The 25002-nt window shown below is 31.1% G+C and overlaps 2 protein-coding genes and 1 long non-coding RNA gene across 4 annotated transcripts in view; all 3 read right to left on the bottom strand.

Moving 5' to 3' along the window:
* Nucleotides 1–6810: 6810 nt before the first annotated feature.
* LOC106795558 (uncharacterized) lies at nt 6811–9155 on the bottom strand. Its single transcript, XR_001384338.3, has 3 exons — nt 7790–9155; nt 7297–7381; nt 6811–7220 (listed from the first exon to the last, which is right to left on the bottom strand). It is a non-coding gene; the product is annotated as an uncharacterized lncRNA (long non-coding RNA).
* A 726-nt stretch (nt 9156–9881) lies between these two features.
* Nucleotides 9882–15379, bottom strand: LOC100793951 (uncharacterized). Its single transcript, XM_003541696.4, has 5 exons — nt 14615–15379; nt 12300–12349; nt 12087–12164; nt 11283–11895; nt 9882–10752 (listed from the first exon to the last, which is right to left on the bottom strand). Exons 1-5 carry the CDS (start codon nt 14759–14761, stop codon nt 10213–10215), a joined length of 1428 nt encoding a protein of 475 aa, XP_003541744.1. The 5' UTR covers nt 14762–15379; the 3' UTR covers nt 9882–10212.
* Nucleotides 15380–18651: 3272 nt separating this feature from the next.
* LOC100776214 (katanin p80 WD40 repeat-containing subunit B1 homolog KTN80.2) overlaps nt 18652–25002 on the bottom strand; it is an 11476-nt gene continuing 5125 nt past the window's right edge. For both annotated transcript variants that reach the window (XM_003543028.5, XM_014765821.3), the window contains 12 exons: nt 24636–24710; nt 24399–24542; nt 23754–23928; nt 22713–23234; nt 21990–22046; nt 21635–21900; nt 20799–20924; nt 20475–20549; nt 20231–20343; nt 19908–20024; nt 19750–19818; nt 18652–19268 (listed from right to left, as the gene is read on the bottom strand). In XM_003543028.5, coding sequence (XP_003543076.1) covers nt 19208–19268; nt 19750–19818; nt 19908–20024; nt 20231–20343; nt 20475–20549; nt 20799–20924; nt 21635–21900; nt 21990–22046; nt 22713–23234; nt 23754–23928; nt 24399–24542; nt 24636–24710 — 1800 coding nt within the window. In that variant the 3' untranslated portion in view covers nt 18652–19207. The remainder of the gene's footprint in view (nt 19269–19749; nt 19819–19907; nt 20025–20230; nt 20344–20474; nt 20550–20798; nt 20925–21634; nt 21901–21989; nt 22047–22712; nt 23235–23753; nt 23929–24398; nt 24543–24635; nt 24711–25002) is intronic.

Here is a 25002-nt window from a genome sequence, read left to right as displayed (position 1 = left end):
TTTTATAATTGTCCCAATAATAAATACTCCTACATAGCAAATGTAGAAAGTTAATAACCAAATAAGTAATCATTTGTAAGTCCTGACCTCTTATTTAGCTCTAAGTTTTTTTTTTTTGTTTTGTATCGTGTTAGTAATTATTTCTCTCTTTTAAAATTTATTTCATTTTTTATAATCATTTATTGTAAAAAAATATCAATCACATAAAAAAATGCCAGCTTTAATGGGTTTTATTTGAATTTAATTCAATTCCTAAAATTTTGCTTAATATCAATAAAATTGTGTGAGATTGTAGCAAGTATATGAGATTATGTTGGATATTTGTTTAAACAAAAACAGATGAACATATACTAATATTACATTTCAAAGTGTTTGTACAATAGTGCACAAGACTAAACCAACCACGTGAAGTCGAGGTTTGTAAGTTCGTTCTAGTTAATGAATGGAAAATGAAGTAGATCAGGGCGTAATGTGTGGTTGTGAAATTAAGTTTTCCTGACAAAGAAAAAATTAAAATAAAATGTTATGATACGAGGCATGGCCTTGTAATAATATAATAATAGTAACATTTTTTAGGTCACCCACGGTGGCTGTTTTTGAAGTCTGTTTAATTGAAAATAAACGTGTCCTGTCCTACTCACATTTGTTTCCCGTGAATATATAACAAATAAAATACTTCAACAGGTGATAAATAATTGAGTTATTAAATTTTATTCATCATAAGCAAGACCAAAAACATAAGTGCTTTTTTTTTGTTTTTTATAAGAACTTAAAACCGTCTCTTAAAACAAACTAAAAATCGTGATTTAGACCAAAAAAAAAACATTCTACTATCTTAGAGTAATAACTTTTTTCTTAAATTATTAATATAGGAATTCTAAGAGAAAGGCCAAACACACCATAAAAGTGTAAAATTTTCAATCATATGCAAGCAAAATAAAGAAAACAACTTTACTATTTTTGAATATTGTAGAGTTTGACGTGAAACAGCTTTGTCCAGTACGTTGATGCCACCTGCATTGCAATTACCAAAGCAGGATTCCGTCTATGTCTAGCATTGCTGCGTTTAATCGAAATTTTTTGAGAAACATACCAAAAAAAATTATTTCCACAAACATATATATCATTCTATTATTTACACAAACATATAATTTTATTATTCATAAAAAAATCCGAATTTACACTGTAATTTAATAATAATAAAAAACCACGAAGAGGGTCACCGAGAAAATGGGTGTTTGTGGTTCGATGCTCAAAGTGATCGAGGACCTCTCAGCAAAAAAGAAGAACAACCACCGTCGAAGAAGAAGGAGCATTCTCAGAAGACGCATCTCTTCTAGAAAGATCGAAGCTAACAACGTTTCTCACTTTAATTCAGCTCTTCAAGCTTCTAATCACGCTTTTGGTGCTGGCTTCTGCTTCTTTTAGTTGTTTTTCTGGTTCAAATTTTTAAAAAAAATCACGTTGAGAATTGTGATTGCATGAGAATTCGGGTTTAAGAATCTGAATTCTCAACGTTTTTGTTGCATATTATTCTCAAAATTACAGTGTAAATTCGGATTCTTCTAATCTGAATTTACACTATCAATAATAAAATTATATGTTTGTGTAAATAATAGGGGATATGTATATTTGTATAAATATTTTTTTTATGTTTCTGAAAAAATTTCTCATTTAATCTGTTCCCAGTCACATAAACCAAAGTATTCTCTATCCATCGTCAAGCAACTGAGCAAGCCACATATAGGGTAGTACTATTATTTTTATTTTTAAGATAATATTAAAAAAACGACTAAAGTATGCGACAAAAGAATTCGCATAATTGGAATTGGAATAATGCACATTTAGTAATTTAATACTAAAGGATAAATGATAGCAATACATTTTTCTTGTTTAAGGAATATCTAAGAATCAAGTCATTCCATCATAAAAAATAAAAAATCAGCTCGTGCTATTTAAAAAAAACAATTTAAATAATAATTTTAACATTGAATAATCAAATATTAAATAAAATAAAAATGCTAGTGTGTTTTTTTCATTCTAATTTTAGAGTGTTTTTTTATATTCTGTATGGTATACAATTAAATTCACTAAAAACTTATATTATTTGATAAGTAACATGTCTAAAGTCATGAGTATGATATATTTTTTTTATATGTAGAAATAAAAAATAATGTTAAAAATTTATAATAATTAATTTATATTGTTTAATCAACTAAGTTATATTTCTTTACCTGTATGGATATATACTAGACTACAGCATTTGACAAAGGGTAAATTATTTGCAAAAGGGTTATAAATATAGGTGAAAAAAAAAAGGGAGCAGCTTTGTATCAATCATCGGGGCAGCAAAAGGTAATTAAGATTCAAAATGATTATGTAAATGAGCCTTTGGACCCGCACCATTAAAATGTGCCCCCTTATTCTTATTCTAGCTTAGGGTTTTAAGAAATCAACTGAAAAGGTGTTGTGCTAAGGAACCAACCTCACCTAACATAATACCCTAAGATCTCCACACACACACTCCCCATATATCCTCTCTCTCAAACATTCACCTATTACTGTTCATTAAATACTTTACGGAAATTGAATTGACCCTTTTTGTCACAACTAAAACGCATTCATGTTCTCAATTAATTTTCACACTCACACTTGTCGTGTGAATATGTGATGGAGATTATGATCCCACATGCACGCTGAGAAGATTTCATTACGGCAAAAAAAAAAAAAAGTAAATGTCATCACGGAATGCAGCCCTTTTGGCCTTTCTATTAAACAAGAAAATAATCTAAACAAAAATGGGGAGATTAAAAAAAGTAAAGAAACATTTTTTTTATTCTCTTATTTGGCTATATTATACAAAAAGGACTAGACAAGATTTAGATTTTTGAATGATAATTAATATGCAAATTTAAAAGCACAGCAGCAGGTGAAAAACTGAAAATCATACACAACACCAAAAAAAAAAAAAGAGAGCTCAAATATCCGAGAAACAAAGTTAGCGTAAAAATTGGTCTTCGAATATCAAGGATGGGCAAAAAAATTTATACCCAGGAATATCTGCAAATAAAATCTGCCGGTTGATTCTTTAAATGAGTATACGATATTTTTTATCCACTTGTTAATGAGTAGAGTACGGATATCATAATACAGATACCTACTGCCCTTAAAGTTATAAAAGGATCATATTATATTTATATATTACAAAGGAAATAACACTAATTCCTAAATCTAATTTTTTTTTTCCAACACACCAATAACAAATAATCTTATGTCTGACCCCTAGCCATTCACATTCCTATCCAATATCAGCAGTATTGGTGGCAAAAAAATCCCTGTATTACTTTACAGCTTCAAGAAGTCAGAGTCAACAAGAAAAAGTAATAACAAAGCCATTATTCTTATAAAATATAAAATATTGATATGAATAAAAGTTAAGATTCCCCAAACACACACACACAAAAAAAAAAAACTCTTCTTTAAAAATAATCAAAATGCATTATGAAAGAGAACTGTTGATATAAAACTGTTGGTGTAGATCGCACATTCTGTTACTGTTATTATTATTATTTTTGCTGCGTGCTAATGGAGCTGTAAACATTTTGAGTAATTTATTTTAAGTTCGATCAACGATAGGTCATCCAATTGGATTAGGAGATTCTATTAACATTATAATTATAAATAAAAAAACAGAAAAGGATCAAATTCGTATAAGACTATCTTTTTTTATATATTGCAAACGCATAAGACTATCTTTTAAAGAATAGTATAAAAGACGGGACTATTCATGAAACAACAAAAAAAAAACATCTGTATCCAACCTTACCAAAATTTATGTTAAAAAAGTTTTTTATTTTATTTTATTTGAAGGTATCCAACCATGCACACTTCAAATTATTAAACTAGGACATCTCACGTGTTACGTAATGAAAGAAGACAAAATAGACAAAAACATTGAAAATTTCATAATTTTTCTTATTTTGAAAAACATGAACACGTCAAAGCGAGGTAGCTAACCTAATATATATCATCAACATGTCTCACTATCTGATATTTATAGGTTTTTTTATTTCTTTCTTAATTTCCCATGTATAAAAAAACATTAATTAATATATATTTCAACTTTTCAAAAACTCTACGTAAATAATTAATGAAATTTGTTGCAGTCGTGTACAGTGAGATAGTTAGAAAAGATTTGGATAGGTTACATGAAATTATAAATTGAAACTATAATTAATGTACCAAAAAAGTAGATATTTATTAAATCTAAGTGTATATGCATACATTAATTACTTAAAAAAATCATTCATTAGGTCAACACAGCCATTATTTCCTTATTGAGTACTTAAGCTACTCTCTTGCATTATGATTTTTGAACCCGGGAGATTGTTTGAATTTTGTTGAGATCTGGTGATTTGTTTCATAGGCTGACCTATTTCAGTTTTTGGTATCAGATTTAAGTTACCAGCAGCTAGCAGGCCTTGGTATAGGAATATAGGATGATTCAGCCCGATTTTAGATTTGGTTTTGGGGAATGAAAAGTTGGCAAGTCTTAAGCCAAATATTTCTAATTAGAGATATGATACACACATAATAAATTGTACAATAATTTATACAATATCATATTTTATGTGTATATTATCAATCCCATCTTTTATTATAATTTAAAGTAAAAAAAAATCCCTTTTTTTCTCTCTTAGTCATATATTTAATTGTATAAATATCATTTCTCTCTTAATTATTACAATTATTACATGTTGGGATAGAGGATATAATATAATCAACAGATAGTTTTTTGGTACTGGTTTTCTTTGCTTAGTTTGCTGTTAGAGTCGGGTACCCCTTCTACCCTTCATCTTTCTCAATGAAATTTGTTTGTTGATAGAAAAAAAAATCCTCATCGACTTTTCGTTTCTTCATCATATATATAGTAGCACATTAAAATAACGTGCCGTAGATTTAAGTGGACTAAAGTGAAGAAATCTCTGCCCAAGTTTCATACTTATGTATATTGTATAACCCAATTATAGCTTTCATCTCATGCCATTTATATATACTAGTACGATACATGTCGATACGCAGGGTGTCGCCGACGGTTATATATGTTGTATATGAACTAAATAATGAATTTTAAATTGACAAAGAAAGTATTTGCATTACTATAAGGTACCGTGGTGCGAACAAAAAGAATAATGGCTATATTATATTTACATATATGATAGATGAGTTTGAACCAAAATCAAAAACAATGGACAAAGTTTGTAAATAGGCAAATGTCTATTTAGAATATCTTATGATTTCAAAATGTTGAAGTATAAGTGTGATATCGAATAAAAGTGAAAAAATTAAATAGAAGAAAATTCATAAACTTGATCTTTAAATTTTTTTATCAAAATGTAAGAGATATAAATTTGTTAACATTAAATATACTAAGAGAATTTAGAAATGCAAGAAAATTATTATATTTGATAACTCCATACCTAAATATGAATGCTATGACAAGCAATCTTCAAATATGCAAAATGTTAAATTTAGATGTCACTGTTATACATTTGGACACAATAAATTTCTTTAGTGCAAGATCTTAGTTGAAATATATGCAGGACAAAACCCAATTCAAAATTGTGGGGTTTATTATCTAGAGTCAAAGAAAAAAGACTGATAAATCAGCGCATTAAAACTGTCCATTCTTTGGGTATCATCCATAAAATAGGTTTATTATCAACTTTGTTCCATAGAAATTCTATTAAGTTGTAGCAATACAGAGTGGCCGCAAATTACCAATTTATCAACAATCTCACCATCTGCCATGCACCAATCATAATTGTTTTCCTTATCTCCACAATTATCAGCTGAGTCAAAAATTAATACTCAACCATATTCTGATATCTCAATCTTAACTAAGACAGCTAGCAAAGATAATGTGTCAGCCACTATAGTAAACAAAATTTGCTGAAACTTTAACTTTAAATCACCTAGAAAGATGCTATAAGCATTTTACCAACCATAAAGAGGGAAATAAACTCCATGACTGCATGAACTTGACCTTCGAAATATGATATGAGGATGACACTTTGGAAAGTCCATTCCAATCAATAGCTATTTATTTGTTAAACTATAATGAAACAAAATGCAATTTGCTAACAATTCGTCACTTAGGAAAAGTAGTTAGATGTGTGCAAAAGTGAACATAGTTTCATAATATAGTTATAGTTGAAGCAATCAAGCATACATAGTATGTCTCGTTCCAAAAAAACTCCAAAAAATTATGTTGGTTGAAGAAATTATGAATTAAGAAAAGGAAAATAATTAACATTATAATAGCATATAAATTGTTATAAAGTATAAACAATTAAATTTATACTCACCAAAGATTTTCGAAAACTTCCTTAAATACAACATTGGTGGTTGTTTTTATGGCATTTCCTTCTTAGTCATGTATTAATATCTTCAATCTTTTTTAACTTTGTATTCTTGAAAAAGCTACATATAATTGCTCATGGCTAAAAACTTGGCCAAGACAAATATAAGCCAATGAGTTTGTAAGGATTGACCTTGAGACTTATTAATGGTCATAACATAAGAAATAATTAGAGGAATTTGTCTCCTAATGAGCTTAAAAGATCATGGAGATTAGGAAAGGGATCAAGACTTTTTGAGGAATGTATATCGGATTTCCAATGTTCTTTCCAAACATGACCTTGACCTCAATGACATGATTTGAAAATCATGTGACTATTGATCTAGTCTCATTGCAAAGGCCTTCAGACTAATCAAGATTCCTTAACAATATGATAAGAGTGCCACGGTATTCCGACTTGAATTCAAACTACATATAGAGACATCACACAGTGGTGATTACATTGTATTGTACAATAATACATCAAATCAATAAATAAATATCTTTTTTTGAAATCCTCAATCTCTTTGATGCTTTCATTAATGAAGCATTCTTTAAGTTTTTAATACAGAGGAGATTGATTCCTAATTATAGATTAATATAAAAAGGAATCAAATCCAAGACAAAAAAATAACACAAAATACACTTTAATATAACAAATTGATTATAGTAAATTCATGGTAACAAACCTTTAGCTACTTTAATCTTGGCTAGTTGCAGTAAGATCACCACTGGCCCAGACTCCTTTTGATTCATATCCATGTAGGTTTTCAACTGGATTGCAAAGGCTCCCCACAAATTGCATGTGAGTGTATTACCCCTGGTAGCACAAAAAAATGACGAGAATTTGATAAAATAGAGTAAACATTGTAAAAGGTATGTTGACCTTCATTTACCTTTCATTCCTCGGAGTCGAAACAGTTTTCTTTAGGTCACTCTCAAGTTGCCATTGCTCTATATCAATTAACTCACCAATGATATCTGTTTATTTTATACATGGACGAAAAGAGATTAAAAAGAAAGAGACTTGCAAATCATTGTAATTAATGTATTAGAATATGATATACATTACAAATCAGATAAAAAAGAAAGAATCTTGTAAAGCAGAGTAATTAAAAAGAAAGTATGCTAATGAATAAATTAGCTATTAGGATATCATCACAAGCCTTTCCATTGTTAACCACCTCAAATTGAGTGAAATGATAGATATTTTGGGGTATGTCTGGTATATCTTGTTCCTTGACAATAGTTGATTTAGCAAAACATAACATGTAATGATGGTTTGATTCCCTAAATTCGCCAGTGTACTTCTCTACTTCAAAGTTTTGCTCAATATAAGTCTAGCCCTGTTTCAACAACCAGAATTAAAAAGATAATTGATAATGTTACCTTTTTGTCAACAAAGATCATTTCAACTATCCATTTTTGAGACCACAATCTGCTTCAAATATTTGTTATTCTCACAACCAATTTTCAGGTCTCTCTAGAATCATCGATCTCTTCAATGCTGATTACTTTCTGGGACATCCTTTGATTTTCCACCATATATAAAACACATGTAAAAGTAGTATTGACAACAAAGTGTCTAATAAGAGTGTTGATTATAACAGGGGATTTGGATTAGAAACAACCGGTTCTAGCCCACCATATTGTACATATCTTAAAAAGCTAGCAGCTAAATTCTGCCTAAATAAAAATAAATGTTGTCATAGTAAGCAACAATGTCTTTTATAACAAATAAAGTATTCTGATACATGAAGTAAATTTAGTAATATTTTTTCGAATAAAATAAAGACCAGTTAATTAGAATATGTTCTAGGTCCATGTATTTATATATAAAAAAAAAGGGTTAGAAAAGACAGAAAAAAATGAAGAACTAAACCACCAGATTTAGCTCAATTACCTAACTGAGCTCCAAATCACATTTGGCAATCATCCCACATGAACTTCTACATACGTTATTGTTTATCTTTCTTTTTTTATTCCAACTTGTTTAGCATGCGTGGAGACTATGCATATACGGTTCAGCTAGTAGACCTTAGTCATTGACAATTTTTTTTTACTACGTATCAAATCCTGTTTCTTTTGTAAAGACTATTTATCATATTAGAGGACACTTTAGAGTACTAAACTTGTCAACCTATCATTTGCATTTTCCCAAAAGAAGCAAAGTAATCGAGTGTGAAACCTGCAATACCAATGAGAAGATGAAGCAAGCTAAGACAAACTCTCTTGTTAGTACATTCTATTTGCTACTCTGATCTGATGAGCTATTAACAAAAAAAAGTATTGGCTATACAATGGGAAAGCAATATAGAGGATTAATCAAAGAAAACAAATCATGTGACCTACTGCTCAAGAAACAAAATTTTGTAACTGATTTTCACAATACTAATTAGTTAAACCTCACATTATTGGAAACGTATTATTTCCTTATTGACCCATATTGTTTGTCATTCCACACAGATACCACATACACCCTTGATAATTTAATTCCTTTGTTCCTGATTATTAAAAAGCATTCACCCCAAACAATTTTATTGTATCTTAACTTTCTCTATCTACACTTGTATATAAATCCATACTATTTGTAGTACTAATTTAGAGAGATCATTTTATTTTTTGTAGAACTCTGAACATGCAGGAAAGGTAAGGTTAGTCCTGTTTATAATTCTACATTTACTGGTGGAGTGAGTGACTATCTTATCCATCTCTAGTTGTTTACTGTTGTTTCTGGTTTGTTCTTTGTTTATTGCTGTTTGATCTTTGCCAACTCAATAATATAAAATATCTAAATTTTATTTATATGTTATTATATAACTAATAATAATAGAATATTTACCCATCTTAAATCAAATAATTAGTAAGAATGTCTTTAATTAAATATATTTTTCATAAATATATATAAGTTATATGATAATTTTATAAATATAAAAGAAATAAAAATAAAAATGAGTGACATTATAAATTTATGAATAAATATATAAATATGTATAACATCAATTTAAAATGATTTCTAAGATCAAATTTGAAATTCGATCTAATCAAATAAAAGAATTCTTTCCCATTCTTTGATCCATTTGGTTTTTGATTTATTGAGTTTTTAGTTCACATCAAATTGGATCAATGTATAAACACCTCCTATTTATATGACTTTAAGTTAACAAGTCAAGTCAGACTTTTAAAAGGTTAGACCAAACCTAAAAAATAACCTATCACATATAACATGTTTGACTTAAAGTCTTAAATTTTTTAAATAGGTTAAACCTATGTAAACCTATGTAAGCAGTCTTGTTTGTCCCAAACTATTTTCAAGCCTACTAGTTAAGATAGACAACAAACTTTATTCTGCCAGTTGTTGTTCTTGTGCTCTAATAATTATTTTTCGAGCAATTTGTGCCATATATTCGATTAATACAAATATTTAATCAATAAAGTAATACTAACATAAAATTTTGATCAATCAAGAACCAACATAAGGTCAACAAAAAATCAAGTTAATCACCCGCGTTAACATGCTCATCCATGAAAATTAGTGCACTTTTGCTACAATCAAAATTCGTACTTACAATTTACAACAACATTTAAATGCTGTAAACAAAAAAGTGACTACTTCCATTGGAAACTTCTCCATGTTAGTTACTACAGTTCAGAACTATTCCATATATTGTTGTTAGTTTCCCTCTGCAGCTTATCAAAGATCCTTTTGGTTGTTGCATGAGACTAGGTGCTTCATTAAAGCAAACAAAAAAATATTCTTATAACCAAAAGGAAAAGACTTTGTACAAAGAAACCTATTGGCTAAAGCACTATCACTTTGTCCTAACTCTTTTCTTTCCCTTCATTGGCATTGCAGGCCTCTGACCTGCAGCCCCACGTCCAACCTTTTTTGGTCGACCAAAACCTTTTTTCTTCACAGTTAAGGATTCCACTGAGGATGGAGATTCAACTTTACTAGGTTTCTTAGTTCCATGTGACACCCCAGATGCAGAGTTGTTGCCACCAACTGCCTTTGCAACTATTTTTCTGTTGCCTGGCCTTACACTTCTTGGTTTCACATGAGGATTATGCACAGGTAGTTTAATAGGAACATTGGTAGCTTGAGTGGTGACTTTGTTGCTCGTAGTACCCTTCAAAGTTTCCTTCATTTTTTTGGTCACAATGCCTCTTAGCAGTAGAACAGTTTTGTATTCACGAGTGCTCTTGGAGTAGAAGACTAAGGCATTGTTAGTGAGTAGGAGCAAGTCCCTGAAAAGTTCTACACTCGACTTAATTGTCTGGCTGCTAATTCTTGACCTTATAGTGTCAAAGTCCATATGTTGCCGGATCATTTTCTTGTACCTTCCTCTCTTCTGTAGTTAAATAGTAGTACACAAGTCATTTTAATGACTACTTAATGCCTTGGATCACCACTTGTAACAGTTTCAAAAAAAAAAAAAACAAAAAAAAATGCCAAGGTATGCAAATTCTACATATGCGGCTTGATGGTGTGATTGGTCATGGTAGGAAGGAGAGGTGAAATTTGATGAAGTGTAATATATGTATGAGTGAAAATGTAGTAATTAGTAGTTTCAATTTCATTTGTAAGTACATTGAAGAAACAGTTAAGGTTACTGAAATTTATATTCAGTCCTATTGCCTAGTACTTGCTAAACTAGAGGACCTTTGTATTTTGACTAGAACAAATGCACCGTAGAGAACAACAAACTACTATTATCACAAGCCACTAGTGAAAAATCAAATCCATTTGTCTGTGAGTAGCTTACTAAATCCAGTGCATCTGCATCTAAGAAACTAATGGACCTATCATCAAAGGCATTATGGTGAAAAAACTCAGAAACTAGCTATAGATGGAATAATATGAGACTTTAATTACACATACCTGACTATCAAGTCTGCGTCGGAAAGCCGGAGCACCTTTAGTTTCAAATATAAAATCCAAAATCTCCATCATGTCTTCCACCCTATCCTTTTTTAAGTTCCTATTTTGATCATCTACACCACATGATTTGGCAACTTCACCACAGTTGCTGGTCGAACTTTCTTTACACCATGACACAATGTCAGCCGAATCTAACAAGTCACTTTCCCCAACACTTGCTTCCTTCATATTTCTGCCACAATCCTTCCTCTTCCTCTTCCCTCTCCGTTTTTTAAGACTTCCTCCTTGTCCTTCGTATATAGTATGTGCCCGATTATCTACATTCAAAACTTTGGCCTGCTCAGTGGAGTGTGAAACCTCAGGCTTAGTCTCCATATCTTCCACAGACCGTGCTGGAACCGGACATTCAGGAGACCAGTTTGTCCTGGTTTCATGTGTGAAACTCCCAGCAGATAGCCCATCTTTTGATGTCTCTTTGGTGGAAGATTCAACTCTTTCCAATTTCTGTGAGGCTACATGTAACTTTGGACGAGCCGATCCTTTGTCAACATAACGATCATCTTTTTTCTCATTCTTTCCAGCCTTAAGGCTTTCAAGTTTAGATTCAAGAGACCTAAAAACAAAGATATTTTGTAAACTATACCCATATAAAGTATATTAGTTTTCCAACAATTCGAATGGATATTTTATTCAAGGCAAAGAAAAAAACTCACAGAAATTGAAACTTGTGTTTAAGAATGAATACTTTGTTGTCTTCTCACAAAAATCTGATCTTGAAGAGAAAAATAAATAAATGGAACTAACCCAATAGAATCTTCAGACACCTCCAGAGCTCTTTTCAGCTCTGCTACTCTAGTCTTCCTAAGTTCCTCAAACCAAGCCCTGAGAATGCCATTTTACCACAATACAATGAGATACAACACACAACTTCAATGAAATCTTCAAAAGGTATTTCATTAAATCTAAAACATGCACTAAAAACTTGGGATTTTTTTAAAAGAAATTTATTTTACTCACTTGTTCCCAGAGTACCGCTTTTGCAAGTCTTCATATTTGGCTTTACAGACCTGCAAAAATAATATCTTTTCCACAATTAATATTCACCAAGTAATTTTCTTTCATTTTTTTGTTATAAAGTATGAAGAAAATCAAACACTTCGTATTTCATTGAATAGCCAAATCTGACTCATGGTGGTATTTGATTTATTTTATATTTTATTTTTAGTTGACATTTTTCATATAATTATAAAAATGACATCTTAATTTTCATTTCTTTTATAATATATATATTAGAAACAACAAATATTGTAAAAATAAGATGATATTTTTGAAATTGTAAACTAAAGCACAAAAAATGAAGAGCAAAAGCAAATCAAACCCAAACTAAGTTGCAGTTCAACAAATCTAAAAATTCTCATCAATCATTTTTGTCCTTAACTTTACAAAATTCTCATATAGTAACTGATTTTACAAAATGATGTTGAAAAATAAAATAAAATAAAAAGACTGGCAAAGTTAAGGATTTTGCAAAGTTAGGGACTGAAGAGACTATACTGATAATCTCAGACTAAATTGGAGATTTAGTCATAAAGTAGTTTAATTTCCATCAAAGTAATTCTTTTAATGATATCATTGAAGATGTGATACAGATACGTCAAACCTCAAAAGTCACCAGTTAACTACGTCATATAAGGCATAGTATACTTCTTGACTTCTAGTACAGGAGCACAAGTTTCACACCTAAATTTATTGTGCTCACTTCATTCAACTATTAAGTTAGTTTTTGGTAGAAATGAAAGATGATAAAAAAAGAAGAAATAAACAATAAAGTTTCATATGACACGCACTCTTACTCTTTATTTTGATTTAAAATTTTGATTTTTTTTCTTTCTATTCTACCAAACATACACTAAGTTATCAACGCACAATGACAAGTTCATAAGATCAGCTAGTACTTAATTACTCAATGCGAGTCAAACAAAGACAAGAAAGCACAAAAGTGTGGTTTGGCCATTGACAAAATTATTTAGACATTTTACCCAAAATGGACATGCTAATCACGATTTTGGTGTGCCATGCATGTGCTGATGCTGATTAGCATAAATATAAAAGAAATAATTGGCTATTATCATTTATCATATATCATATCATAGAATAAACAAGCCAAAAGAATGTGTGCCACCTCACTGACCATGTGGAAGTTATGATGTAGAATGTGTAACGCATTAGGACTAAGTGATCAGCACCTATAGAGAACAATTGGCACGTGGAGGCCACCCATTGTATACATGACACGTGTCATCCACCGAATGGTCACTCTAACAATCTCTTTTGTGTACTATCTTTAGTTAATAATATTATTCTTTACTTAGGAAGGCCCAAGACTTGCTATTGGCTTGGAGTCACAATAGTTGATTTTCTTTTCCATTTGTTTGTTTAAAACAATCCTTGGTTTTCTATAACGACTCATAAAACGGACTAAAAATTCGTTGACTAATAATTCATCGTACTTTAATTGTTTTAACAAATAACCTATCAACTAGTTTGATATGAATTAATTATAACTTATAAGCTACGAAATCAGCCTAACGAGTCAAGAGAGATGGCTCACGAGTCACGACCGCGTAATGGTTGAGCCGTAGAATTTTAAAAATACACAAAATAAATAAAAAGAAAATTGCCTGAATATCAATATTTGGTTTTCCTAACTGCTAAGCTGCCTGCTTTATCTTTACTTTCTAGGTTTTTGGATTTCCATTTATACCCCCGTCATAAAATGCCATTTCCTTAGAAATGTCATCGACTAGAAAGACTATAAGTAACGGTTATTTTATAAGAAAAAATGACCTAGAAAATTCGGGGACCCTACGGGGCAACTTAACAAATACAATGAAATTTACCTTTTTTTTTATTTAAAAAAAAGCCCTTTTTATATAACAAACAAAAAATCCTTTGTCGTAATGCTGAAATCAACTCCTACCAAAATGTAAATACTGAAAATGAATTTATTATGGAAAAAATTCTAAATCTTTCACATCAATCCTTAAGTAATTTTTTTACTATTAAAATATATTTTACATATATTCATAAAATAGTAATTTTTTTACTATTAAAATATATTTTACATATATTCATAAAATATTAATTGCTTGGATTTTATATCATTCTTATCGAAGAAGATATCCTATTAATGAAAAACAATGAATTTCGGATTTAAACTTTAAAGTATAAAATATTGAATGATTTTATTTTATTTTATTTTTGAAAATTAGAGACAATAATCAAAGAAAAAACAAATTTATTTATTGAATTGTTAATTTTATTTTTTTTACCTCAGGTGTAATGATGTAGGGACAAACTGTTCGTGCCCGTAGCTCGGCGGCGACGACTTTCCAATTCCGGGCTCCGTAGCGGAGAACGGCGCCACCAAGGAGGAGCTCTTCCCAGGTGCCCCACCTCCCCATCACCTCCGTTCTCATCACCGTACACGTGCACGCCTCTGATAAAAAACTACAACAACCTTTTTTTAATGATATCCTATGCACCCGGCTCACGTTAGCAAACGCCGTCCTCGTTTTAAAAAGCCACCACACTCTCCGGCGACCAAAAGACCGTCAAAGACGGAATAAAAATGACTGGTGGCCGTGAAAAGAGGCTTCTTGGTATCGGAAAACCGGTTTCGGTGATGTGGGTACGGAGGAACAAGGCACAATAGCGGTTTTCGGGCGAAAATTTTGGGGAAAGAGTGGTTTATTCCGGTTTAAGGTGGTTTTCTGAGAGATTATGTTTTCTTGTATTTTTGGGGTTTGTTTTGTCGGGTAAAAGAATGCAAATTTAGATAACAGAGTATGCTTGAGACGAGAGGCTGAGATATTCTAATTGTTGTGCACAGAAAGGTTTCAACTTTGAAGTGAGAAGATCTCAACAGAAAATAATAACAACAAAAACAATAACAGCATAAGCAAATCGGAAAAAATAATGGATGATGAAACAATTGACAATTGTATTTTCCTAATTACGGGTCCTCTCTTTCTCTCTCTACCCCTATTTTCTCTCCCTCCATATGGAGTGTGTTTTATACGGGGAATTTTCGTACCAAATAACGATTATGCCCTCCACCACTTTATGTGTATTCTTTAAGGATAAAATGTAACTTTTGTCCTAATTTGTTAATAAATGTATTTTTTAAAAATAAAAATATAAAATTTAATTTAAAAAAAATAAAAAGTGTGACAAATATAATTTATGTTAATAAAATAATTTATATGATATATAAAATAAATTTTTCACTAAAATAATGAAATAATGATGAACGTGACCATTAAATAAACATGCTAGTAAGATATTATTTTTTGATGTAAATGTCAATAATTTTTTTGTATGATGAAAATGTTAATATTTTTTATTGGAAAAATGTCAATAATTTTTTTGAACCTAAATGTTAATATATTCTGTTAGACAAAAAATATTAATAAATTACTATTATTTAAAGAAAAAAAATGTCAATAATTTTTTATTAAACCTAAATATCAGTATATTTCTATTAGATTAGTTTGTTAGATTCAAAATTTTGTTTCATTTAAGAATAAAATATAATTTTAAGATAAATTTTCGCCATTTTTTATCCTTACAAGCATAACATTATAATAATCAATTAAAAAATATATTGACAAACATAATTTAAAACAAGCATAATAATAACGATAATATTAATTATCAATCATAATTTTTCTATCACAATAGAAATTATCAAAAATAAACATTGTACCGGTTTACCAAGATAAAACATTATAACAGTGTATTAGTAATTACGAATTTTTCCAAATTACCCTAAAATAGAAATATATATCATATTTAACTTCTTTGAATCTTAGCTATTTTATTAATAGTGACACATGAAAGTTAACGACAAGATATATTTGTGACACTTTTACACTTTCGGATACTAAATTTTGTAATTTTCATTTTTGAGGAACGCATTTATCAGCAAATTACACATTCAAGGATAAAAGTAACTATTTACCCATTCATGTTCCCAAAGAATGGGAAGACGAAAAGCCAAGAAAATTTTATATGACAAATATGTCTTTATGTTGACAATTAGAGATAATCACTTTAATCATCATTTTAATGACAAATTCGTCTTTCTGCACCACGTAGGCTATTTTACGAAAGGTGACAGACTGTAGTTAACGGTCAATTATATTTATCGTATTTTTTATATTTTTTGGAACTAAATTTTATATTTTCATCTTTTAAAACCAGTGAAATACATATTCACATTCAAGGAATAAAAATGACTATTTACTCATTATTTAATTAATGACTTTGGTTATCTTATTGTTATCATAGATTGCGAACTTTTTAAAGTGGGGGAAGGGTGCAAGACTAATATTAGAACGTGATGTTGAACAAGTTGTGTGTGGCCTCACTCACAGTCAGACGCACAGGTTCGGTCCATTCGTAATGAGATTTAAAGTAAAATTTAAGAATTTTTTATTTTAAATATAATATATATTTTTTTCAATATATGAGATCTTTTTTACTTATAAAAATTAATAATAAATAATATTTTTTTATGAACCTAAAGGTTAAACTTTATTTGTTTTATCAATGCGCCGCCGGCTTGCACACATGCTTTTTGGATTTGTCCATCTTCAAAATTCATATGCTTTGGTTTAGGTGTTTACTGATATTTTTTGCTTTATGATGGGTTTTTGTTTTTCTCGTGGTTGGTCCTGGGTACGTGTTACGATAGCACCATATTAAGATTGACGATGGAGAAATTTTGTTCTCAAGGTCAATATAATAACAAGAACTGGTTTGTTAGATTTTACAAGAAAAATTATGAGATGCCTTTTTTTTTTTCACTTCTATAATAATTCAATGTGTTGACCGCATTTTTTATATTCCTCTTTTTCTCTCCATCTCTAGTCCCTAAGAGGAGTTTCAACATAGGATTCGAATCCCTTATAGTTAGAGATTAAACTTCCATTGAATGACAAGTAACATTTAAATAGTTTCTACAAAAAGACACAATAATATATAACAAATTAAATAATCATTTTAGTAATTTTTTCTTTCAAAGTGGTCCTTTATTTTTCTAAAAAAAAAATCACTTTAATCACTTATCTTATTTAAAAGGTTCTAAATGATTTTTTATCTTTTAAAAAAATCGCTTTGTATCTAATTTTATTTAAGAGATTCAAAATAGTTTTTTAATTATTTAGATATATTTAACTTTATCTTTCATATAACACTCAGGATAAAAGATTATTTTAAATATATTTAAATAATTAAGGGATCAATTTGAATCTTTTAAATAAGATAAAAATAAATTTTAAAAAAATCAAACTAAAAGAGAAAAAGATAAAACAGCAAAATAATCAATCATTTAACCTCTATAAGATTATAAATAAACGGGTTTAAATAGTGAACTGATTAATGGCACGACAAAATAAAGCAAACACGAAACCTTAGTGTTACGCCAGTGGAAATGATAGGAGTTCCGTTATTTAACGCGGCATCTCCCACGCCACGTGTCAGTGACCCACAAATTAAACATTATAAACACCATCCACACTGGAGTTTACCCTGAAAGAACATGTTGTGTGGCTTCTTTTTTTTTTTTCATTTTTCTAATGACCACAACATTAGAGTTTAGAAGTCGTCTTGACCAAGAAATAAAATAAACTTAATTGCTAATCATATCAAGCGTAAAATGAAGCTCATTTGCTTGGCTTCTGCAACACCCGTAATTACATTACAGAACCAACAAAGTTGCATAGAATAAAGACCAAAAATATGATCATAGCGAATGATACAAGACCAGTTTGGACTTTGGAGCATCGTAAAAATGTGGCAGTAATTAGGTATAGGTTATTATTTGATTTATTTAATTTTGTTGAATGCCATTTTTCTATTGTACATTTTCTTCCGTGAACAAAATAATAGCAAATATTATTTTAATATAAACGCAATATCAAATTATTTTTAATATACTGCCAATCTAAAATTTTATAATATTCAATTAATAGGATGACACCATAAGTATTGCTTTTAATTTAACTACTATTAAATAAGTAATTTTAATGATATGATGACGTAGGATTGTCTATAGTATAAAATTTCAGAATGTAGTCTAATCCACTGTCCAACTACTGCATAGCTTTAGTGACTAACCTATGTTCTTATAAGTCTTGTCTCGTAGAAATTTGAATTTTATTTTAAGAGAATCCAAAACCATTTTGGTCCAATAGCGTTAATCTACCTTAAGGACAATAAATTAAGCACAGTGGATAAGATTTTTAACATGATAACCCTGGAGGAACAGATAGTATCCACTATAAACAAACAGAAGCTGGAGCAGTTTGAACAAAAAAATTGAAGATCCATTTCATTGAACATAGAACATGTGATATACATAGAAATATGCATGACTGCTACTACATACATCTGATTGATACATATGCTGATAGTCACTATTATAAGCAGTGACCAAGGTGCACCAACCCCACTTTGGGTCAGTATCACTACTAGTCTACTACCGGTAATAACCAGAAAACAAATTAAAAAACTACATGCAAGCAATAGCCAAGATCAGTGAAGTTATGGACACAAAGCCGTCAAGACTGTTGGAAGACCAAGATCCTCTCAGATGGCTGCTTCCACCTTTCAAGTGTCTTAACTCTTAAGATGAGGTAAAAGAACTTTCTCCCAAACATATCATTAGATATAGAGCTCTTCCATCAACAAAGCCGATGACAACAGCTAATAGAGCAAATCATCAAGACAAAATTGTAGGCTATGATCACAATAACCCAACATGAAACCTTCATGTTTTAAGCACAATCCTGCCTAAAAGCATATTGAGCCATGCTACTCCTTCACAATTTGGCTTTAAGTTCGTACAACATCATCTTCAGTTAGGACTGCTGAAGAACAAGATTTAGCTCTAAGGCAGACCTGGCTAATATACCACCCTTCCTGCAGCAACAAAAACGAAAAAAGGAGGCTGTGATTCTTGGTTTCTGAATTACATGTGAATGAGGTGTCAGTGAAAGTTGCAAGGTATTCAAAAAACTTCTGAACATCATTTTACTGAATTCAATCGAATCCTCCCCATATCCCTCACCAAAGAAGAGACCAAAAAATAATGAGAACCTTGATGGGATTGGGAAGAAAAGAAAGTGTACAAGTTAACAATACTTATTTAAGAAAACAGAGAGATTTGTGCTTGATAAAAAATTATTACCAGAAACATGAATAATCTGCCAAAAAGGGAAACAGAAATGCAATTTTCCCAATATAAGAATGTTATTTTCAATGTCAATTGAATTTTCAAAATTCTGAAATAGAGACCAGCAAGAGTCTTCCCTTATTTTCTATATTAAAAACCATAATTCTACAAAATTCTTTTCAATTTACATATTAGTCAGCAAAGCAACATTAAAGACTGCATGATTACCGTATCAGTATTGGAAGAGTCATTTGGATCTTTTGTAGTTCCATAAAGCACTTGTTGCAGCATTCCCGCCTGTCCTCGAGATTTCATACAAGTTAGCTTCATTCACATATAAAATACATGAGAAAGTGAAAAGAATAATTTGTGAAAACGGATGTCACCTTTCTTCTTGATGTAGATCGACACCAACAGAGGGAGGTGCTGAAACAGTTGCAAGTACTGTTGGACCAAAAACTGCTACGACCTTTAACAGCATATCCAGTGATACCTTGACATGTCTGCACATGAGAACAGAGTAAATGTCTATCACAAGTTGTTTTTTTTACATAGGCTGACAATACTGGTAACAAACATGATATGTAAAGCTCCTGTTGCAAGATATTGGCCCTCATATTACAGCATGCTAAAAAATGAGGAAAGTAATAGGGTCCTGTGTTCAAATCCCACCATGAGTTTTCAAGCCAGTAAAATATTAAACAATTACCTTTCTATCTTGCTATCCAGCAAGCCTGTGAGCACAGGAAGTAAGCAAGAAAATAAATCTAAGGTGAAAATTTCCATCCTTTCCACAAGGACACTGATAACATCCGCTTGAACCTGCATCAGTATGAAATTATTTTCAGGACTATATACTCAATAAGAAAACCATAAGTTTCAAGTTAGGAAGTACTAAAAATAACAAAAAATAAACCAACAAGTGGCATACAAATGCTTCATAAAATACGCACAGAGTGATCTGGCAGCTTTCTCAAAGCATTGGTAGCACCTTTAATATCATTGCGTTCCCAAAAATGCCGCACCACCTACAAAAGCACACATTATTACCACTAACCAGTTAGTGACGTTAATTACAAAACGGTTCGAGTTTTTCATCATTTTCTTTCTTTAGCCCTGTTTAGCAGATAATAGAGCTACCTATCAGCATTACAGCACGTGGCCTAACACTTTTATAAGTTCCCTGGCTAAGAATAATACAGACTGAAACATCAAGTATATTAATAAATAAGGACCAAGCACCCAAACAAATAATATTAATAACTAGCAAAAATTACCTGTAACTTTGTCAAGCGTGAACGAAGATTACTCAATGTTGCATCATGAGTTTGCATCAGACCTTCAATGATTTTCTCTTCATTTGCAGAGTTTGAATCCTCTTTATAAATTTGAGGCTCAACTTTCTGCAAATTATATAACAGAATAAACATGAATTAGTTGAACTAAGCCAAAGTAACAATTCGTGAAAATGAGTGCATGATTAAGTTTGATCTTTCACAATCTTTCAAGGCATATGATATTTCATTTGTTACTTAGCACATTATAAGAAAAGACAGTGAAATTTAGAGAAATCAAAACAGAAACAAGAGCAATGACATTAGAGCAATGTTCCAAATTCAGATAGGGATGCGTTCAGATAGAGGTTCAAGAGAAAAGATCTGAGAAGCTAACTCCTAAACTTAGGATATCATGAACAAAGTTAGAGTCTGTTTTAATACATAATAATTTTTTCAAAGATATTTATTTCCTCTAGACCAATTTAAGCAATTACATTTTATCTAGCTATTTTCAACCAACAACTATGAAATGCTGTAAATGGATTTTACACATAGCATTTAAACTAAAGTTCAATCTGGATACAAAAAAGAGCTTGCTTATTGCCAAAGCTCATTTAGATATGATGGGTCTAATTTTGTATTCTTTACTTTATTTTGTTGAATATGGGTTTCCTATCATAATAAGCTTAAAAATAAGTACAGATTACCTACTAAACTGGGACCTACTGACCTACATATAACAGTTTTTCAGTAAAAAAAAATAGAAGCTACAGTGAAGATGCTCAGATGCTACTTGCTAGTATCAAAAAAATTTTAAAACCAAGATAGAATTTTACCACTGTGTTAGGAGACTTATCAGTTTCAGATATTGTCTTGGGAAGGGGGGGCAAATTGTTTCGATCTTCATTGAAGGGAATTCTTTCCCTCCTCTCAAATACCACGGGTGTAGGAGATGCTTTAATTTGATCTTCATTGTGAACTTTTTCTCTTGTTTCATTTATTGTGGGGAGGAATACAGTAGTTTGATCTTCATTGATTTGAATCTTATCCCTTCGCTCAAACCTCTCAACCAATGACCGGGTCCTTCCTCGTACAACAGCAACTGCCAAAATAGAACATAAAAATATTCAATTTTCAGTGGGTTTAATAAAATATAAAGTTGCATATATAAGGGATTGGCAGATTGCAAACCTCCATTAACATATTTAACTGGACTAATCTCTTCCTTGCAGAGTGAGGATTCGTCACCTGAAACATAATGAGGATATCACTTGTAAACTCAAAAGACTCAACTTCAATCATAAATAATAAGCCAAGTATGCATTAAATCTGTGTTTGAATGACTTTACACATGGAAGTTCAGCTCTTTTACTAAAGCAGAGCCAAAATCTGAACAAGCTACTTGTCAGAATATCTGCTTGTTCACATCCCTAAAAAGAACTTATCTGTCAAGAATCTTGGCCAATAATTTATTCGCTATTTCTCAAAAGGAAATAGAAGTTGGAAATCAAAGGCAAGCTATACTACAGAGAATTTCATAACATCTTGGCAGATTTAAAAGCAGGGGCCCAATGTAAATATTTGCAAGTACGATGAAAGAACAAGAAACAAAATATGATTAGAAATTAGCTTTTTTTTAGAGGGTAAGGTAGCATGTGGCACAAACTAGAAATATAGTCCAGGATCAAAGGAAAAAAAAAACAGCAGTTCAATCGATGAGAAGTTGAATAGTTGAGGTCAATGAAGCTAACAATCTACCCGTGCTATAACTAAGGAGAGAGAATTTGTTCATACTTTATAGAAGTGGAAAAGTAAACTAGATAAAGGAGATTAAGAAAATAAGATAGGGAGATATAATCAGCATTCAGCAATAACTTGCATTTGATCAGCTCAGTGGTTAATGAAAAAGCTTACATTTTGTTTGTTCAGAAAATCTGCTTGGAGATAGAGTCTTGTCAAATTTGTCTGTAACACTCTTGATAGGATGTTTATCCTCACAAGATTCCTTAACTTCATTCTGAGATCCTAGATTCGGTTGGAATTTGGGTTCTTTTGTGCTGTCTAATTTAATAGCAGTATCACAAAAAGTTCCAGAATTCACATCTTCTGAAAACCTATCAACATCAAATCTGCCTGTGGATGCTCTTCTTACATGAGCTGGTCTAAGTAGCATTCCAGGTTTTGTCTTTGAAAAGGTGATGGTCTCTTTTTCTGATTTTGCTGAGACTTTACCATCAGGAGTGTCCCGAGGTACAATGTTTGGTGCAATGAAAGATTTTCTAATTGCTTGTTCATTTGATTTTACACGAGCTCCTGTTGCAGGACTCTGCTTCATTGTTCCCAAGTTGCAAATTTCCTTGAATTCCTCTGGGAGATCTACTTTTGTCGAACTTAAAGACCCTGATCTCTGTAAAGTAACAGGTTTCCCTCCAGAAGCTTTACATGGAAGAAAATACCATTTTATTAGATACACAATTGGCAAACAATCGGAATCATAATACACAGACACCAGAACTATGCAAGTATTTATGTATGTATCCTCATTCATCATGTCAAGAAATTCACTAGATGTTAGCATAAAAATTAAACCCACTTTAAGTAATTTCAACAAAACTGTAAACATATTCTTTGCGAAAACAACCCATTGATGCAATGGGGCTTCGTGTCAATTAATCTACTAGGTTGTACTATACAGTGCAGATTCTTGCAAGCTCAATTGTTTCAGAATCTTGACAAATCCAAATCTAAACCAAACTTAAACCAAGAGAAGTGATTCAGTACAAGTTAGGTCTATCAAGTTAACCAATACCAACAGGGAATATTTGTGTTGGCAAAGCATTAAATGCAGCAACACTCTGCCATCAAATGAGGCAATAACAGTGCAACTTATAGTACAGAATTTCAATTTCCAAAGAGTAACTAAGGAGAGACAAAAGAAGAAAAACAGTGGCTTACAGTCAATATATATATTCTTTATCTCCTTTGACTCATCAGGAGACATGCTGCGCGACCCAGAGGTTGGTCCTACATTAACTTCTACTTTCTCCAGTTTACTTCCCTGAAGACCAAGTTTTTGTTCTGTGCTTTCATTTTTCTTGGGATCCAAGCCAGTACCATATGGCTCAATAAGCTGAAATGTTGAAACTACCAGTCAGAATAAGGCTAACAGGAAATAAAGAATAAAACATCTATCTCAATATATTTCATTCAGACTAAAGGGATGGCAAGTGCGCATGTTACAGCTAATACCCATATTCTTTGAAATATTATCTCATCTATTTACTATTGAAAAATAAGTATATAAATCCAATCACTAGGAAAAATAATGAGCAATGGTAGAAAAAAAGATTTCTTCTCATGCAAACCTGGAGTGTTATTGCACTATATACTTCATTATATGTGCCGGAACTCTGTTTTCAAGTCTATTAGTTTTTCCCCAATTTCGGTATTGGCATAAGCAGGGGACAAGTGATGGCATCACACAGCCTTTATAAGTACAAATTCACAAGCACACTAGAGCTAAATCTATAATTATAACAGATAGATCATGTTTAAATTAAAAAGTAAAAGATTCTTGAAATTGATAATAGTGGATCCTACCGATATATCTGCTACCCAAACTCCAACAGAATTTCGGTAGAATGAGCACCCCAAAAGTTTCCCATCGTGAATACAAAGATCACCAAGTGTTGTCCATCCCATATCAATAGTATCATGACATATAACAGGTTCCCATGAATACACCTACAGCATATCAGAACATAGAAATGACATCTTAAATCAGTTCTAGATGCTGCATTAATAATTTATATAATCTAACATTGTAACTTTTTTTACCTTCAAACCATCTTCATGTCCAGTAAATAGGGCCCTTCCATCAGGATGAAAAGCTATTGAGCGTACCCCAGTAGCCTTACAAAAATAATAAGATATAATTCAAATAAGTATCATAAATTAAAAGCAATATAAACTATACTTATCAAAGAATATGTTTGTGTGTGTATGTGTGTGAGCTGCACTTGTGCTCGTGTTTGGCATTGTGGACAGTTAGGCATGCTTCAAAAGCAATAAGTTTGATACATATATGGTACTATATAGAATACTAGATCATTTTAGGAATCTATAAGCTTATAATTAAAACAAGACACACTAGAATCTGCAGGTTAATCGGACTCTGTTCCAGATCCCGCCCAATTGCAACGGG

Source organism: Glycine max, chromosome 13 (genome assembly GCF_000004515.6).
Source record: "Glycine max cultivar Williams 82 chromosome 13, Glycine_max_v4.0, whole genome shotgun sequence".
Classification (NCBI taxonomy): domain Eukaryota; kingdom Viridiplantae; phylum Streptophyta; class Magnoliopsida; order Fabales; family Fabaceae; genus Glycine; species Glycine max.
Note: the sequence above shows the minus strand (reverse complement) of the source record. Positions and strands in the feature narration are given on the sequence as shown.

What these genes read in the sequence shown, in the direction of transcription:
- LOC100793951 (XM_003541696.4), bottom strand. Translation starts at nt 14,761, where the DNA reads ATGAGAACGGAGGTGATGGGGAGGTGGGGCACCTGGGAAGAGCTCCTC. An exon ending in CCTACATCATTACACCTGAG is followed by an intron (nt 12,350 to 14,614) that starts GTAAAAAAAATA and finishes TTATTTTTGCAG; the next exon opens with GTCTGTAAAGCCAAATATGA. An exon ending in AAGCGGTACTCTGGGAACAA is followed by an intron (nt 12,165 to 12,299) that starts GTGAGTAAAATA and finishes TGGCATTCTCAG; the next exon opens with GGCTTGGTTTGAGGAACTTA.